This window comes from Lucilia sericata, unplaced genomic scaffold, assembly GCF_015586225.1.
Source record: "Lucilia sericata isolate MDLA Ls3-8-SP2 unplaced genomic scaffold, ASM1558622v1 Contig004651F_arrow, whole genome shotgun sequence".
In the NCBI taxonomy this organism is placed as follows: domain Eukaryota; kingdom Metazoa; phylum Arthropoda; class Insecta; order Diptera; family Calliphoridae; genus Lucilia; species Lucilia sericata.
In genome coordinates, this window is record NW_023997307.1 from 1 (window position 1) to 19,258 (window position 19,258).

At 33.4% G+C, this 19,258-nt stretch overlaps 3 protein-coding genes across 3 annotated transcripts; 2 read left to right on the top strand and 1 right to left on the bottom strand.

Moving 5' to 3' along the window:
* Window positions 1-1,198: 1,198 nt before the first annotated feature.
* On the top strand, window positions 1,199-17,458 carry LOC119615255 (UDP-N-acetylglucosamine--dolichyl-phosphate N-acetylglucosaminephosphotransferase-like). Its single transcript, XM_037971331.1, is given in 8 exon segments — window positions 1,199-1,528; window positions 1,591-1,658; window positions 1,661-1,852; window positions 1,855-1,944; window positions 2,023-2,100; window positions 2,103-2,146; window positions 2,148-2,257; window positions 16,961-17,458. Coding segments are annotated over 8 exon segments (1,218 nt in total). The 5' UTR covers window positions 1,199-1,382; the 3' UTR covers window positions 17,451-17,458.
* On the top strand, window positions 7,954-10,546 carry LOC119615254 (beta-1,4-mannosyl-glycoprotein 4-beta-N-acetylglucosaminyltransferase-like). Its single transcript, XM_037971330.1, has one exon. The coding sequence runs from the start codon at window positions 8,246-8,248 to the stop codon at window positions 9,941-9,943; it is 1,698 nt and encodes a 565-aa protein (XP_037827258.1). The 5' UTR covers window positions 7,954-8,245; the 3' UTR covers window positions 9,944-10,546.
* Window positions 17,459-17,592: 134 nt separating the features above from the next.
* LOC119615256 (radial spoke head 10 homolog B-like) lies at window positions 17,593-19,012 on the bottom strand. Its single transcript, XM_037971332.1, is given in 7 exon segments — window positions 17,593-17,898; window positions 17,901-18,030; window positions 18,032-18,231; window positions 18,234-18,402; window positions 18,404-18,540; window positions 18,597-18,762; window positions 18,826-19,012. Coding segments are annotated over 7 exon segments (1,053 nt in total). The 5' UTR covers window positions 18,901-19,012; the 3' UTR covers window positions 17,593-17,722.
* Window positions 19,013-19,258: the final 246 nt, after the last annotated feature.

Here is a 19,258-nt window from a genome sequence, read left to right on the forward strand (position 1 = left end):
AATTTATCGAAAATTCTCTAAAGACAGAAAATTCTCTAAAGAAACAAAATTTTTCGAAAATTTTCTAAGAGAATTTATCGAATATTTTCTAAAAAAACTGAATTTATCGAAAATCCCCTAAAGGAAGAGAATTTATCGAAAATTCCCTAAAGAAAGAGAATTTATCGAAAGTTCCCTAAAGAAAGAGAATTTATCGAAAATTCCCTAAAGAAAGAGAATTTATCGAAAATTCTCTAAAGAAAGAGAATTTATCGAAAATTCTCGAAAGAAAGAGAATTTATAGAAAATTCTCTAAAGAAAGAATTTATCGAAAATTCTCTAAAGAAAGAGAATTTATCGAAAATTCTCTAAAGAAAGAGAATTTATCGAAAATTCACTAAAGAAAGAGAATTTATCGAAAATTCTCTAAAAAAGAGAATTTATCGAAAATTCTCTAAAGAAAGAGGATTTATCAAAAATGCTCTAAAGAAAGAGAATTTATCGAAAATGATCTAAAGAAAGAGAATTTATCGAAAATTCTCTAGAGAAAGAGAATTATCGAAAATTCTCTAAAGAAAGAGAATTTATCAAAAATGCTCTAAAGAAAGAGAATTATCGAAAATTCTCTAAACAAGGAGAATTTATAGAAAATTCTCTGCCGAATTCTCTATCGAAAATTCTTTAAAAAGAGGAATTTATCGAAAATTCTCTAGAAAAAGAGAAAAGCAATAGAGGTTATCAAAAATTCTCTAAAAAGAGAAATTATTGAAAATTCTCTAAAGAAAGAGAATTTATTAAAAATCTTTAAAGAAAGAGAATTAAATGAAAATTTTCTGTAGAAAGAGAATTTCTATCTAAGGAAAGAATATTTATCGAAAATGTTCATTAAGTTTCGATAAGTTCTTTCTTTATAGAAAAATAATTTATCGTAAATTCTCTAAATAGAATATATCAAAAATTTTATAAAGGAAAATAATTCTTTCTCTAAAGTAAAAAAAATTTATTGAAAATTCCTAAGAAAAGGAATTTATCTAAAATTCTTGAAAGAAAAGGTATTTATCGAAAATTTTGCCAAAACATCGATTTATTCCATCCCTATTTTTCAATTTTGTAGAAAAATAATAAAACCAGTGGCAACTCTATAAACAACCGGTCACAGCTGTTTGTGACATTTACCTTATCAGTAATAATTCTCTCTCTTTCATTATACTATTCCTTTAGCAATTCTTTTTCTTGTGGCATTTTATTATTGGTTGTGTTGTTGGTATACGTTTTTGTGAATCAGTAGTAAATTGGAAATGCATTTCTTAATTTAATTAGTAATTAATAATATAGTGCAAAGAAATAGAAAACTGTATCATTTCATCGTTAGTTCAAGATAATTACAATAAAAAGGCTTTAAAATGAACTACACTTGTTTAGCCCTAAATGGTGTAATATCAGTGGCGGCCTATTTAATGGCCATCCGCATAATACCACGGTTCCGTGAAATGTTTATCAAGGCTAATCTCTATGGCAAAGATTTGTGCAAGAAAGATCAAACTCAAGTGTAAGTATGATTAACCAAGTGACTGCATATAGCTCAAGCGATAAACTATTTCAATTATCTAGGCCCGAATCCTTGGGGGTTTTAAATTGGTTGCGTTTTTTGGTGGCCATGTTTTTATTTATACCCGTGCCTTTACCCTAGAAGAAACAGCCGCCATGGATGCCACTACCGGCGGTAAACCCTCACTTTTCCCCACGAAAGAATTTGTTGAACTTATTGTGGCATTACTGTCCATTTGTTGTATGATATTACTGGGTTTTGCTGATGACGTATTGGATTTGAGATGGCGCCATAAACTTATGTTACCCACCATGGCCACACTACCTTACTTATGGTCTATTATGTAAATTACAATTCCACCACCGTTATAATGCCGAAATTTGTACGTTCCTTTGTGGGAGAATCTTTAGATATAGGTAGGGTTGTTTTTTTTTTTTTTTGTTACCGTCGAAAGTGTTCAATTTTAAATGTTTATTGTTTTATATATTTTTAAGGTGTCTTGTATTATATTTATATGGGCATGTTGGCGGTGTTCTGTACAAATGCTATTAATATATTGGCCGGTATAAATGGTTGGAGGTGGGACAATCTATTATCATAGCCGGTTCTATATTGGTGGTTCAATGTCATCGAATTGTATTTGGGTCATCAAATTGATGGTCATAAATTTAGCATTTACCTTATGCTGCCATTCCTTGCAGTCTCTTTGGCACTTTGGAAATATAACAAGTGAGTACCATTTAATGTTTTTATTATTATCATATTACTGATAGAGTTATCTTATCAGTTTGTATGTATTAATTGGGTGAAAGTTTTTTAAAGTTGCGTTCTTTATAACTTCGAAATTATTTAGTTTTTGAAGAACTTTTATGGCATTTATCACCGTCTTAGTGCGAATAGGTACACGTGTATTTTAAAACAACAACTTATCAAGGGATGTACAAATATGTTCAAATAAATTTCCATTGAAAATTAACTTATTTGCCTAGAATATTACAAGAAAAATGTAAAAATGTAGACTCTGTACAACCAAATCAGCTTTTAGCAGAACGATATTGGAACTCATAATCCCGCCCTAATTTATAGAATTTATTCTGTGGAACATTGTTGTTATTCTAAAGTACATTAAGGAACCAGTTAAAATGAGTCTTAATCTAACAATTTTTAACAAAAACCGGCGAATCTAGGAAATTTACCAAGAAACTGTATTTCTTTTCTAAAGCTTTCCTAGTACATGAGAATGTCAATTCGAAGAAAATTCAAGATAGATAGATAGATAGATAGATAGATAGATAGATATAGACAGACAGATAGATAGATAGATAGATAGATAGATAGATAGATAGATAGATAGATAGATAGATAGATAGATAGATAGATAGATAGATAGATAGATAGATAGATAGATAGATAGATAGATAGATAGATAGATAGATAGATAGATAGATCGCTCGCTCGCTCGCTCGCTCGCTCGCTCGCTCGCTCGCTCGCTCGCTCGCTCGCTCGCTCCTCCTCCTCGCTCGCTCGCTCTCTCGCTCGCTCGCTCGCTCGCTCGCTCGCTCGCTCCTCGCTCGCTCGCTCGCTCGCTCGCTCGCTCGCTCGCTCGCTGCTCGCTCGCTCGCTCGCTCGCTCGCTCGCTCGCTCGCTCGCTCGCTCGCTCGCTCGCTCGCTCGCTCGCTCGCTCTCTCGCCTCGCTCGCTCGCTCGCTCGCTCGCTCGCTCGCTGCTCGCTCGCTCGCTCGCTCTCGCTCGTCTCGCTCGCTCGCTCGCTCGCTCGCTCGCTCCCTCTCTCGCTCTCGCTCGCTCGCTCATAGATAGATAGATAGATAGATAGATAGATAGATAGATAGATAGATAGATAGATAGATAGTTGGATCCATCGTGGTAATTCGAAATTTTTTTGGAGGCAGTGGCAAATGGGGTTGTTTACCCCTGTTCAGCTCCACCACAATTTCCCAAGATTTTATGAAAATAAAACAAAATATTTGCAAATTTAATGAGACGTAGATCTCTCTGTATTTATTTATTATTATTATTTTACCTCGTAGAAGCAATAACGCCAAGAGCACGTAGTGCTTATGTTGACGATCAGAAAAAAAGAGTTTTTAATTTACAAAACGTAGATTGGTGGCAAACAATATTTAGGTACCGTTAACGGTTTACTCGTTAGAAATTTCCAACAAAGTTGTAAATAAAGCGGAGCTTAATAAGATTCTAACGTTGCAAAAAAATAGTATTTGCATATGTTATCAAAACAAGTGTAAACCATAAATCGAACTTGAACATTGCCGGCCACCTTGCAACACTAAAGAGTGTTGCAATTAACATTGAGATCTATATCTATAAATTTATTGTTTTTTTTTTATTCTTTTTTGTTAATATTTTTTTTTTTTTTTTATAAAACAAGTGATCAAAGGTATCACACCAGACTGGGCTGGTAAAATAATGGTTCCCATAGAACAAAGCCTATGGGATGTAGTTTTCCGCAGACTACATACTGCTCTCAAATGAGAATGGTTTTAAAAGCAGACCATGAACTGGGTTCGTAGAAAAAGGGTTCCCATAGGACAAAGCCTATGGGATGTAGTTTTCCGCAGACTACATACTGCTCTCAAATGGAGAATGGTTTTAAGCAGACCATGAACTGGGCCCCTTAAAGAGGGGCATGGTCATAAATGACCCAACCACAAAGTGGTGTATTTAAATTTAGTATGTGTATTAAAGTAGACGTAAATATATTCTTGTGAGCATTTTAAATGATATTCAAACAAACGTTAAGAAGCGTTAGACCACGTAGTGTATTGTAAATTTGCGATATGTGATTCAAAGTCCCTAGGATTGGCTGGTCCTGTCAGAATCCAGCCAAATACAGTTTTTTGTGCCAATAATGACCCTAATATATTTTGCTGTACTTCCGGTAAAATTATACGATGATATAAATCCGCACCAATAAGAATATCTACAGGCCTACTATCTAAAAGATTAGAATCCGCCAAACGAAGATTTGGCAATAACTTTTTAATATCGATATTTACGGAAGTTGAAGGCAATTTCCTGAAATTTTTGGTAAAACAAATGCGTTGTACTAAGGTTTACTGAAGAGTCTAAATCGGAACCATTTCCACAGGACAATATTTAGAAACTCCAATAACTACATTATTGATGCCAGAAACTTGAGCGTGTGCAGAATGCGTGGAAAGTTTTAAACCTTTTCCGTAATCGTTCAGAAATGTAAGAGCATTCCGAACCCGAATCAATTAAAGCGCGGACCTGATGCTTATTGTTATTATGAATTATATTTACCGTAGCTGTGCCTAATAGAACAGACTGGTTTTGACTAGTATGAAATACTTGTGAATTGGGCGTTACATTATTGGACGTATGTGATTGTTGGTAGTGGGAGTTAGTAGGTCGTAGAACCGCACCAGAGTTCTGTTCCGTAGAAACAGTAGGTCTTTCAACCACAGAATTTTCTAAATGTTGTAAATGAAGCATCGAGTGATGTCGATTATTGCATATATAACAATTATTATTGATTTTGCAACTTCTGGCGGTATGTGTCCTCGAAAGACAATTAGTGCAGAAGTTATGCTCATTCACTGTTGAAATTCTATCAGATATTGAAAGACTTTTAAAACGACGACAATTTCGCAAGTAGTGGGACTGATTAGGACATAAAATACAAGAAATTTTAACGGAAGAATTGTGAGATTGCAATGAAGATTCCATATTAGTGGAGTTTGTACCTTTAATTTCTTGAAGACATTGCAAAGTCAGAATTCTTTCCTTCAGAAAATTATCTAAATCTTTCCATGAAGATAAACTTAATTTGTCCTTAATGCCCTGTTCCCATAAAATAATTGTTGAACTAGGTAGACGTTGAATACACATAAACACGATAATTGGGTCCCAATTATCTGTAGGCACATTGTAAATAGAAAGTGCCGTAAGAAAACTATCGATTCCGTTCTGTAAGGTTTTGAGTGCTGTGATCGACTCCTTGTCAAAGGCAGGAAGACTAAATAAAAGCTTTAGTTGGTTATGCACCAACATACGAGGATTCTCATATGTATTCCTTAAATCGCGCCAAGCTAACTCAAAACTATTATTATTTAATGGATATCTTGAAACGATTGTTTTAGCTTCACCCTCGGTTTTCCGTATTAAATGGCAAAGACGTTCTATATTGCTAAGCCGCGAGCTATTAATGTAAATTGCGGTAAATAAATCCCTAAAAGCGGGCCATGAAACATAATCCCCTACGAAAGAGTCGATATCGCATGGAGGGAGCGTCAGATTATGCTCTGAATTATCGGAATTCAAATTCGCTGTTGGAGGTTCATTAGTTTTTGAAGCGGATTCCAATGTTCTTATTTTCTTAGAAATAGATCCTCCACATTCAATATATTCATAAGATGTGGCTTGATATTTTTCCGCTACCACTTTAAATTCACTAGACTCTAGAGTGTTAAGACATACTTCGTACGTCGAATTAACTTTGTCCCAAAGTCTTTCTAACTCCCGTTTCCGAATCTCCAACTTAAAAACGTCATGCAATTCATCATCTAAATTATCAAACCTCACGCGGTATGCAACGAGAGCATCCGATGCTCTAATAAACGCATTTAGTGACGTGACCGACATTTTAATATTTAAAAATTGTAATAAAAATAGATGAATTAATAACTCGATATTAAACTACGAATTGACTACAAAATTTATATCAACAAACTTGATAATAGTCAAACTGACCGACCGTAGGGTACCCAATATAAGGGAAGAACAAGAATACACCGTAATGTATTTTGTTGGTAGAATTTACAGATGTAAATCTGTAAACAAACAAACGCACAAAAGAAATGTAATGAAACACTAATTTATAATAAAATAAGATCAACAATATCGCTTTAAATTATTGTCCGTAAGATCAAAAGAATTTAAATATTTTTTGATATAAATTAAAGTTAAAATTAGTGCAAAATATCCACAAATACAACAAGTTAAACCAATTAAAAAACCACAAAAAATATGTGTGTGTGATCGCGAAACAACTATAGAATTTTTTATCACTTGCTCACAATTGAAATATATTTACGTACCTTATTTCGTAGAAATTTCGTAAAAATTAATAAAAAATATATCTTCGGTGGACTGTATGTTTTCCAAGGGATGATGGAGTGAAGATGCCAAAAATCCGTATATGATACCCAAAAAATCCGGTTCGGTTGGACCAAATGTTCAGCTCCACCACAATTTCCCAAGATTTTATGAAAATAAAACAAAATATTTGCAAATTTAATGAGACGTAGATCTCTCTGTATTTATTTATTATTATTATTTTACCTCGTAGAAGCAATAACGCCAAGAGCACGTAGTGCTTATGTTGACGATCAGAAAAAAAGAGTTTTTTAATTTACAAAACGTAGATTGGTGGCAAACAATATTTAGGTACCGTTAACGGTTTACTCGTTAGAAATTTCCAACAAAGTTGTAAATAAAGCGGAGCTTAATAAGATTCTAACGTTGCAAAAAATAGTATTTGCATATGTTATCAAAACAAGTGTAAACCATAAATCGAACTTGAACAACCCCTTTAATCTTCTGAAAAGTTCCAGATCTGATTCCTGTCTGGACAGTCCCAATTTATCACAGTGCCCTGGTACCCAACATGAATGTACCTACCTAATAAAGCCACAAACGCTCTTTTATAGATTTAAAAAATATTCGACCATAACATCAAATCGAACAATTTTCCTACTACTATTGCATTGTTATCTGGTGTTGAAAAGTTCCAAATTTTAGCTATACCTAAACATACATTCTAACTCATCAAATTTTATAGTTCAATCATTTCACTATGTACTTGTTGAGAATATGAATGACATTTTCTTTCTATTACCTGTTTCTGAGACTTCCCAACATACGATCATAATATTGTAAATCAAATAATATTCTAAGAAGATTGATTTATATTACACTGAAAACTGGCCCCACTCCATTTATTAAACTTGTGCTTTAATTAAACATGTGATTTTAAGCATGAAACTCAGATAAAGATCACAATATTTTTAATTTTGTTAACTGATGTTCAAATATAATATTAATTTTTCAGTGTGTTAGTGAAATGCCACTAAATTAAACGAAATTTAAAAGTTAGTGTAAATACGGTATGAAATCAAAGTGAAAAGGTGTTTCAAACATAATCTATAAACATTTTACATTTTAACAGTATGAAAAGTGTAAGCATTACACTGTGCACAGTCCAACACCGGTTGCAGTAAACAAAGAAATAAAAACAAAACAAAATAATGTAGTAAATAGAAATAAAAAGAAAAAAATGTTATTTAGGGGAAGTAAAATCAGCTGTTCAAAATATAAAAACACAGCTGTAAGAGCAAAGTAAAAAATAATGAACCCCTACTGACACCACCCCACCAACGACATCATTCTCAGCGCTAACACCACAAGATACTCAGACTGAAAAAAAACAGCAACAAAAACAATGACAACAAACAGACGGTGAATACAACAACGTAGAACAAGGCACATACAAATAGCAAAGTATTCTAAAGAAAAAGGCATACAAAACGTAAAATGTATAAAGTTTTTGTGTAGTATCTTTACATGGGTGTGTGCTGGAAAAATTAAAATTTTATCGAACAAATCTGTATGGGATAAAATGAAAAATTAAATCATTATACCAGTGGATCACATACAAATGCATTTACGTTTAAGTTCAACGCAGCACAATGGAATAGAGTTGCATGATGGTTCCAAGGAGATGATGCAACTACTTAAACCTGCCACGCCAACGAATACTAATCAGCAGGTGCAGCAGCAGCTGCTGCATAATCAACACAATCACCTTCACCAACATCACCACCAGCAGCAGACATTTACAAAAGGGACCTGGACTAAGAGATTTATATTATGGTCAATATTACTAATACAATTTGGATTCATACTATGTTTTTGGTTAATGCAATTGGGCTTAAGTGATAAACTAAATGAAACGACTGGCTCAAATCATGAGTTGGAGGAGAATAGAATCAATTTTGTGCAATCGGCAGCGTTGAAGGCTTCCCAAAAACTAAGACCAGAAGGTAAAGTGCTTGAAGTAACAAATTTCCAATGGCCTTCTAGAGATCTTAAGTTTCAAAATGAATTTTTGTTACACAAAAACAACTACAATCTCTCGGAAGCTGAGAAGATTATGTTTGGCGAAACTGCTCTATGGTGTTTTAAAGAAGGCACCGTAAATGAGACTAGACTGAAAGGAAGTATAGAATGGGATGATTCTAATCCTTGGCAAGAAAATTGTGAATGTTGGCCAGAGTGGCATGGCAGAGACTGTGGTCAACCAGAGGTTATTTGGAGAGCCTTATTAACTGCTAAAATGCCCTACAAAGTTAAGGACCCCACCAGGGAGGAAGCCCACCGCTTGGTTTATATGTTGGAAGGTGCTTTTTTGAATTTAGATTTAATGGAATTGCAGATTAAAGCTGTCACTAAGGTTGTGGACTATTTTATAGTATATTTAAAAAGGCATCCTATAAATAACAAGGATCTTAAAGCAATTAAATTTAGATTAAAACAAATGTTACCTATGAAAAATTATTTTTTGTATCACTGTAAACTACCCTCATATAATAATTGCTCTTCAGCTGAGGCCTATCGCCTTTTCAGGCAACAACAATTGCCCACAAATGCCATAAAACCCACAGATATATTCATTTTTACGGACGACAAAACCATCTTGGGTCATCGAGCTTTAAATTTTCTTAAATACTATGGTTCTGATTTAGCACCCGTCATACAATTTCGTTTGAAATTTACCATCTATGGATTTTATTGGCAACATCCTCAACAAACTTATCTCAGTGGTCTCATAAGTTCCTTTCAAAACATCGATAATGCAGATGCAAATCCAACGCTTCTACTAACACAAATTACCTCTCAACATCACCAACAACAGCCATCCTTGGTTATAGGAGATTTAAACCATTTTGGTGGTTGGTTTTGTAAATATTGTCAAGAACCTGATGAAATTATTGCCGAGTTGCATCTATCACAAAGTTCCTCTAACCATAAATTAACATCGAACTCAACATTAACTGCCTCATCAGCGACATCGGCACCATCACCCTCAAAGTCAATTCAAAATACTGTGGTATTTCCCGCGGATAAAAAACATTCATCTCACATAGATGCCGCCTATGTGCAACAACTCATCTCGACAGGTATCTATCTAAAAGATGGTAAAACTCAATTACAAAAGGTACGTCGTTTTTCCGATAAATATTATGCTCCTCATTATGCCTCCGAACAAAGCTGGAAGTATGGTCATTTGTTAATAAATATTTATGAATCTTTGGAAGACTTGCTGGCCAGCGATAATGAAGATGAAATGTTTTAAAACCATAGGCATGTAAATAGTAAATTAGTTAAAATGGAAAACAATCGTCAGGATCTGTGCTACTTGGTATGCAACTATTTTTTAAATAGTTGACGACAATAGCATAGACCCAATGAAGTGAATTGCTTGCGAAAATCTTTCGAAAAGATTTAAATTTTATTCAATTAAGCCAAATTGTTTAATCGTACAAAAAACGATGAAATATTATTATTACATTTAAGTGAAATAATTACATTTAGTAGAGAAACATTTCTACAGGTACATATACAGAATTTCAAAGTAATAAAGTCAATGTGAACGGAAAACTGTTAACTCACTTTCAAGGCCTTTAAATGAACAAACATTTTATTCCAGAACTATGATTTCTCTTTGAAAATTTGTCCGATTTAGCGATGCTCTAAATGTATTCTCAAGTCTCTGGATTTCGACTTTTTTCAAATGTTGACGGGCTGTTTTATCTTTCTACAAAAAATATTCCATAACTTTTCTTTCCACAGAGAATTTATGATAAATTTATTTAAGAGAAATTTCGTGGAAATTTCTCCAATTTTTCGATAAATTCTCTTTCTATATATAGTTTCTCCTTCAATAGACTAGATTATAGACTAGACTTTAGACTAGATTATAGACTAGACTATAGACTAGACTATAGACTAGACTAGACTATAGACTAGACTAGACTATAGACTAGACTATAGACTAGACTATAGACTAGACTATAGACTAGACTATAGACTAGACTATAGACTAGACTATAGACTAGACTATAGACTAGACTATAGACTAGACTATAGACTAGACTATAGACTAGACTATAGACTAGACTAAGACTAGACTAGACTAACTAGACTAGACTAGACTATAGACTAGACTATAGACTAGACTATAGACTAGACTATAGACTAGACTATAGACTAGACTATAGACTAGACTATAGACTAGACTATAGACTAGACTATAGACTAGACTATAGACTAGACTATAGACTAGACTATAGACTAGACTAGACTATAGACTAGACTATAGACTAGACTAGACTATAGACTAGACTATAGACTAGACTAGACTATAGACTAGACTATAGACTAGACTAGACTATAGACTAGACTAGACTATAGACTAGACTATAGACTAGACTAGACTAGACTATAGACTAGACTAGACTATACTATAGACTAGACTATAGACTAGACTATAGACTAGACTATAGACTAGACTATACTATAGACTAGACTATACTATAGACTAGACTATACTATAGACTAGACTATACTATAGACTAGACTATACTATAGACTAGACTATACTATAGACTAGACTATACTATAGACTAGACTATACTATAGACTAGACTATACTATAGACTAGACTATACTATAGACTAGACTATACTATAGACTAGACTATACTATAGACTAGACTATACTATAGACTAGACTAGACTATACTATAGACTAGACTATACTATAGACTAGACTAGACTATACTAGACTATAGACTAGACTATACTATAGACTAGACTATAACTATAGACTAGACTATACTATAGACTAGACTATAGACTAGACTATAGACTAGACTATAGACTAGACTATAGACTAGACTAACTAGACTATAGACTAGACTATAGACTAGACTATAGACTAGACTATAGACTAGACTATAGACTAGACTATAGACTAGACTATAGACTAGACTATAGACTAGACTATAGACTAGACTATAGACTAGACTATAGACTAGACTATAGACTAGACTATAGACTAGACTATAGACTAGACTATAGACTAGACTATAGACTAGACTATAGACTAGACTATAGACTAGACTATAGACTAGACTATAGACTAGACTATAGACTAGACTATAGACTAGACTATAGACTAGACTATAGACTAGACTATAGACTAGACTATAGGACTAGACGATAGACTAGACTACTTAGACTAGACTATAGACTAGACTATAGACTAGACTCTAGACTAGGACTACTAGACTAGACTACTAGAGACTAGACTGGATATAGACTAGACTAGAGAAATGTCAAAATGTACATCAAATCTAATGATAAAAAAACGTAGATTTCCGTAGAATTAATTGTTTAAAAAGTGTATGTTCTTAAAGCTCCCTTAATGTTAACATCCCGTATTTACCTCGTACTCTATTGAATTCTCTGCTGATATTTTCATCTCTTACAATCTTCAAAATATTAATTTTGGGTTTACAATAAAAATTGAGAAAATTGTACTTTTTCTTAAAGAAAATACAAAATAAATGTTCCTTAAACGAATTTTGTAATTATAAATCATCAATGAAATAATTTATCTCATGTCATGTCATTAATTGTAATTTATTAATTGTGCCTGCTAATCCAATTTATTAATACCTTAATAATCAACCAAAAATAAGTATAAAATAAGTTATATAAAAAAATCTTTAATTATGTTTTTAAATTGTGAGAGATAAATGAAATCGAAAATTGACTAAAATTAATGGAAATTCAAATAAATTCTTTAAAATGAAATAAATAGTAATTATCAGAGTGTTTCTCTCATATGAATTGTTCATGGATCAACAGATCGGCTAGAAATATTCAATATAATCGTTTCATTTTTTCTCTCATGAAGACATATTAGAAAAATCATGGAATTTAAACAGCTTATATCGCTTTAATTCAAAATCTAACTCACATATCACATAAAACAATTAATATTTATATTAACAAACCCCCAAATTGATTCTCCTACACAATTATTAATTATCTCTCTCCCTATCTCTCATGCAACACATAGTACATTATAACACCCCTTAAAAAACACATATTTACTTATAATTATTATAGACTTATTAAATGTTAATTGTATTCGTATTAATATTAAAAAAATCATTGGAAAATAATTTAAATATAATACAAACCCCATGATCTGCCTTAAGTTATATTATTATTGAACTTATAATATTATTAAGTCTATGTATAACCTACATTTTGTGTCTTTAGTCTCCCAAAGAATTTCTTCCTTTCTCGTACACACTACCACACATAAACAATATTCAAATATAACCAAATAAACAAAACTCTTATAATTGTTTATAATTTCTTGAAAATAAACCGAATAAAATAAAATTCAAATATAACCAAATAAACAAAACTCTTATAATTGTTTATAATTTCTTGAAAATAAACCGAATAAAATAAATGCTGTGATACAACTAATTAAACAAATGAAATGTTTATAACAAATATATGATTTATTTATGTGACACCATTATAAACAATTTAATTGGTCCTTAATAATACATATAAATGTATATTTAATTTGTAATAGTTCTGGTCTTAATGCAAATATTTCATTTAATTGTGATTATTCGTTTAATTAATTTATATAAATCGAATTTAATTTTATATTACAATAAACAAAAGCATTTGTTAATTTAAACACACCAAACAAAAAATGTAAGAGTAATTAGTATTTAGTTGTAAATTTAGCAAATTATTTTAGTTAATAATAGTTTATCATTTAAATTAAGTATTCTATGTATTTGTAAACCCTTTGTGTTGTTTAAATAAAATTATATTAAAATATATAAATTGAATTTGAATTCGAAATAGAGTACCTGGTTTAGTACCGATTCCGGCAGTGATTTGCAGTGCATATGTTAGATTTTGTTATTGTTTTAACAGTTCAACTGCAGCCCATAGTTCTTATCTGGGAAAAACTTTCAGTTGTAACAGTTTTCACTGAGTTGACAATCACGGATCATTCTGAACATAGATCTCATAATCGTTGGAGCGTTAATTTGAGTTAATAAATGAGTTCCCTTGTATTACCCAGAAACAGGTCATGTCCCGACCCTTATGACCACTATGTCTGGTATATTATTATTAATATTTTATGAATATCAACTATCGAATATGGACTATCCATAGAAATGTTCGTAAATTACGATAAAGCAGAAAAGAAGCAAAGAAAATGCTCCACTGTTTACTCTTTGATGTCACTGTGACAGCTTCTATGGAAGAAGTTAAAATAGAGATTCATGTAAGGATGAACCTCATTCCATAATACCCAATACCCATTATCGCGCTGATCTGTGACAATAAAAGAAATTGTTAATCATTGTAGTCTTGGTAGCGAAAATAAGGTCTCTTTGTCTTCACTGTGGTAGTTTCTATAAAAGATTCATGTAAGGAAGAAGTCATCGAATGATTATCACCAATACCCGGTCGTCACTGTTTTCCGCAATCGAAACCGTTTGCTAGTCCCATCATTGTATCTAATCTGCGACAAACAAAGATACTGTCAATCATGGCAGACTTGGTTTCAACAAAATCGAATATAACTCTCAGTATTTGTTTACTCCGTGTCAGTTTTCAGCAATTGAAACCGTTTGTTAATCACATCATCGCTGCTGATCTGCGCCAATCATCGTGGTATTCTTCGTAGCGAAAATATGGCCAAGGATTCACAAATCAGTCCCGATGTTGTGTATTCACCAGACATACATATATTTACATATAAGCTTTTATTAAAGACTTAAATCCATACGTTAGGTTGGTAAGATAGTGATAAAACTGGAGCGAAAAATAATCGTATGACCGATCCCTGTTGGACTTAAAACCATCCTTATATATACATAGATATAAGTCATCTCAATCATAATGTTAAAAGACCCGTCCGGTATCATAACAGTAAATCGTTTGCCTAAAAGAAGGGAAGTTGTCAATATTAGTGGGAATTTAATAAGTGTTTGCCAAAGTAATCGAATGTCGCGATTGTTATGCGATGATTTACGTTGATTCAATTGAAAACTACAGTGTTCTTCTCGGCCCCTAAAAGCAGTTAAACGGGCAGCGGTATGAAAGAAGCCGAAGTAAGGTTGACTTCAAACACCATTACGGTCAATGGCGACATGCCACCACCCACCAAGGGCAGTGGTAGTTTGTATTAAGGTGTTTCATGTTATCGAAACGACATGTGATAAAATATTTTCAAAAACTTCGGCCGAATATTTGTCCCATGAGAAATTAGCTGTAGTTGAAGAACGTATGTAACCTAATGAACCTTAAATAATCATCGATCATAGCAACTCCTGAGATATAGAGTCAAGATAATTGATTTTTTGTGGACCGAAAGTGAAGATGTGAACTGTCATGATATTTTGCTTCAACAGGATGACGTACTATGTCAGACACCTCACCAAACCATAGATTTTTTGTGCATTAAGTTTGGTAATAGTGTTGTATTTGCATTGCCAATTGATCGCCTCGGATATGCGGTCTGACTCCTTTTGACTAAGAACTAGTCGTTCAAAAAACTCTGAACACTTCATCGCACATTCTCCTTATTGCTCTCCATATAATAGCAGAATTTATAGTCTACCGCTCTCAGTCTTTAATCAACCACCCAACTATATTAACCCCACACACGGACATTGATATAGTTCATAAAGTTCATAAGTGGTACATCAGTAACTTACCATAGGAATATAACACCAGGATTTATACAGATGGGTCTGATATGAAATGCGGTGTTGGTTCTGGTGTACTCTGTAAATAAGCTGAAATAATAATCTCTCATCTCGGAGATGACATCTCCCAACAACTGAAGTGTTTTTAAGCTGAAGTATATACAAGAATGACAGCCTGTAGGACACTATATGAACTCAATATTGGAGTCAATATAGGAATTTTTGTAAACAGCCAAGCGGTACTTCCTTTATTAAACACTTCCACACTACCACTTCCCTATTGGTCAGATCATACAAGAAGGATCGGTCTGACATATTAGTTTAGGTTGCAAGCTTTACATACATAAGTACATATCTCCAACGCTGTTTCAGTTGCAACTCCGCTGGGTTTTATTCATTCATCAAATGGCTGAAAATAGATGGAATGACCTTCCCTTTGATGTCAGTAGCAACTCCATTGGGATTTATTAGAAATAGTATCTCCAGGTTCTTTCTGAAAATATATTAAATAATCTAGACACATGTAGAGGAGCCAAGTTAATATGGCGTTCTTTCAATGAAAAACGCAATAATCTAGACGGCCTACTATCAATGAAAAACTCACTAGGAAACATATAACCCAAACAGAAAGGATATATCGAGGTTGCAGGCAGTAATAACTGAACACTGGGTGCTAGGAAGAGATGCATGTCGGTTTAGGCAATGACAGGGATATCGAGTAAAAGGTTTTCCACCTTCTCTGCATATGCCCTTTCCTAGCTGTTAAGACGAATTAATTCCTGGGAAGATAAACTATACTCAACCTTGGTGAACTATCTATGTCCAGACTCAATGACCTATAATAAATATATCACTGCTAAGTACATTAATATAACTACACTGTGGACTTATCTAAACGGGGATCTTACGACTCTGCTTGACATTTTGCACGTAGTAGACTATAAGGTTAACCAACCAACCGTGGTCTCCGGTAGGTGAGTGATTAGTGTTCTAGTCTGGTAGACCAGAGGTGGTGGGTTCGATTACCACCTGAGGCACTGGTTACGGAGCGCACAACAGGGCCGATATAGGTCTAGGTGCATTTTTTCGGATTTGATGATCAAACTAACTAACCAACCAACCGATCTATTACCCTTTTTGTAAGGGGTACCGTTGATGACCGATATTATGCGAATAATCCAAAATCGATTCAAATCATTAATTCCAGATATTCCTAAGATAGAACCACAATCTGTCAACAAAGTATTTAAGCGATAGGACAAACTACAGCAAAGCTGTAGAAATTATTAATGATCCTAAAGTTTGCGGACGCCTTTTTTAAAGCGATATGTGATCAGCACTTTTACCGATTCATTCTATTAACAACACATAATTTTATAGTATTTTAAACCTTCCGTCTTCATACTTAGAATAGAGAGGTAACAAAGGAACAAGAGCGTTAGACATTAAAAGGATTTAGGTCCGATTTTTCACCTTGTTCTTTTGAATTGAAGGTTACTCTACCAAACAGTTTGTTATCATAACTCTTTATTTTCTTTCTATTTTCAGATATCCCTCACAGGTATTTGTAGGTGATACATTTTGCTATTTTGCTGGCATGACATTTGCCGTTGTTGGCATAATTGGGCACTTTAGTAAAACTTTAATTCTCTTCTTTTTGCCACAAATTATCAACTTTCTCTACTCCATACCTCAGCTATTTAAATTTGTACCCTGTCCACGACATCGTCTACCAAAATACGATCCTAAATCAGATCTCCTGCATATAAGTACAACGGAATTTAATAAAAATGAACTCAACATATTGGGCAAGATAATGGTAACTATATTTAAGACTTTCAAACTAATCACCTGGCAAGAAATGCCCGATGGACGTGTAATAACGAATAATTTTACTTTAATCAATTTTGTACTGGTTGTCTTTGGACCGGTGCATGAAAAGGTGGTAACACAAATGTTAATGGCAGTACAGGTATGTTGTACGTTATTGGCATTCGTGATACGTTATCCTTTGGCTAGCTACTTCTATGATTCGTAGTGCGAAAGTTTTAAACGAATGAACAAAGGATGTAAAGTTGTTTTGCTAATGAAATCAAATAATGATTTTCCTTTTGATTAAGATACATTGTAAAAAATTAAACCAAAATTTTAGTTTTGTAAGTATTTAAAGTATGTGTTGATATTTATATTTAGTTAAAGGACTAAAATTATTGCGTAAATAAATTTCGATATAATTTTTTAAAAATAGAAGTGAGTTTTAAATGTGAAAATTTTTACAAAATGCGAAAATTCCATAAATAGGCTCACAATTTAGCAGTTTTTTTGAGGAGTAATCTCAATAGCGCAAGGATTACCATAGGGAGGGCATACCTGGCTAGATGATTCCACACCACTTGACGAGCACTCACAGGGTCCACATTCTATATTGCCTTCTTCGTTAGCTTCCTCCTCACCCTCCTCTTCTCCCTTATAGGCGAAGGGTTTTCAGCTGAAATTTCTGTAGCCTCCGTTGAGAGCGAACACACCGAAATATCAGAATCCGATATAGGCAAAGGCACCGGTTCCTGTGGCAGTAAAGACATATCATAAACACACACATCTTGGGCACACCATAAAGATTGGCTCATTCATCCAAATGTCCTGTTCATTGTTATCCGACTCTTCCACTGCAACAGCTTCTTCCATAAAATCATTCAGCTGACTTGTTCTGTTTTTCCTGGCCTGTAAAGCCAACCAAGCTTCACGACCTGGAGTTTGAAAATAACCCATAAGCAAATAACGATTGTTGAAACTAAAAACACAAGGTCCCTGGGGATATAATTATCCCAGGTTCCATGTAAAGTGGTACATTTGTCCTCGCTGCCAAAATTCAATTGAAAGGGACCAACACGTACACCTTGACGCCAAGTACCGGTAAAACTTACAGCCCCACAAATAGCATTCGAAGATAAAGATTTACTGGTATAAATACCTAACCCGTGCCTTTGGCACACGATACCAACTACCACAATATGAATCACCATTAGCATAACTATAACGACCTTTACCATGTTTAAGACTTTTACGCCAGTTACCCTCATAATAACTACCATCGGGATATATAAAAATTCCTCGACCAGAACGTATACCTTTAAAACAAGCAAATTTAAGAATTATTCCAAATTAAAACATTTTTTCTATTCACCACAACGATATTGACCAAAATATCTAGAGCCATCTTTGAAAACATAAAGACCAATGCCATGTCGTTGACCTTTACGATATTGTCCATCATATTGATCACCATTTGGTAAAATGGCCCATCCCCGTCCATTGCGTTCGCTCTTACTATTGCGTCCACCTATATAAAGCTAAAAAGTTTTAAGATTTGTAGGGAATTAATTACTTTGAATCAACATAGAATATGAACTAACTCCAATGTTAATTTTATCTTCCTGCTCCTCAACGAAGCTTTTTTCTTCATCAGTTATTTCACTAGCGTTACTCATCTTATACTTTTGGTATATTTTTTATTAATTTGTTCGAATATAATGAAATTTCATTTACAGAATAAATAAAAATTGATTTGATAATTCTGTACAGTGGATAGAAACGTTTCGATTTACTTAGAAACTAAGCAATGATTACCTTCTTTCTCGAAAATTATAAGATATTGAGCAAAAACAGTGAAAATATGTGATCACATTTGCATCTCACTTTTGTTTGACACCAAAATTTGTTTCTCACAAAAATGTGATTTTTTGAATGAAAACTTAAAGTCCGTTTTTCTCGAAAACTATAAGAGATAGAGCAAAAACATTGAAAATCTGTGATCACTTTTGTCTCTCACAAAAACTTGATTTTTTG

Excerpts from the sequence above, each read along its gene's own strand:
- LOC119615254 (XM_037971330.1), top strand. The coding sequence starts at position 8,246 with ATGCATTTACGTTTAAGTTCAACGCAGCACAATGGAATAGAGTTGCAT.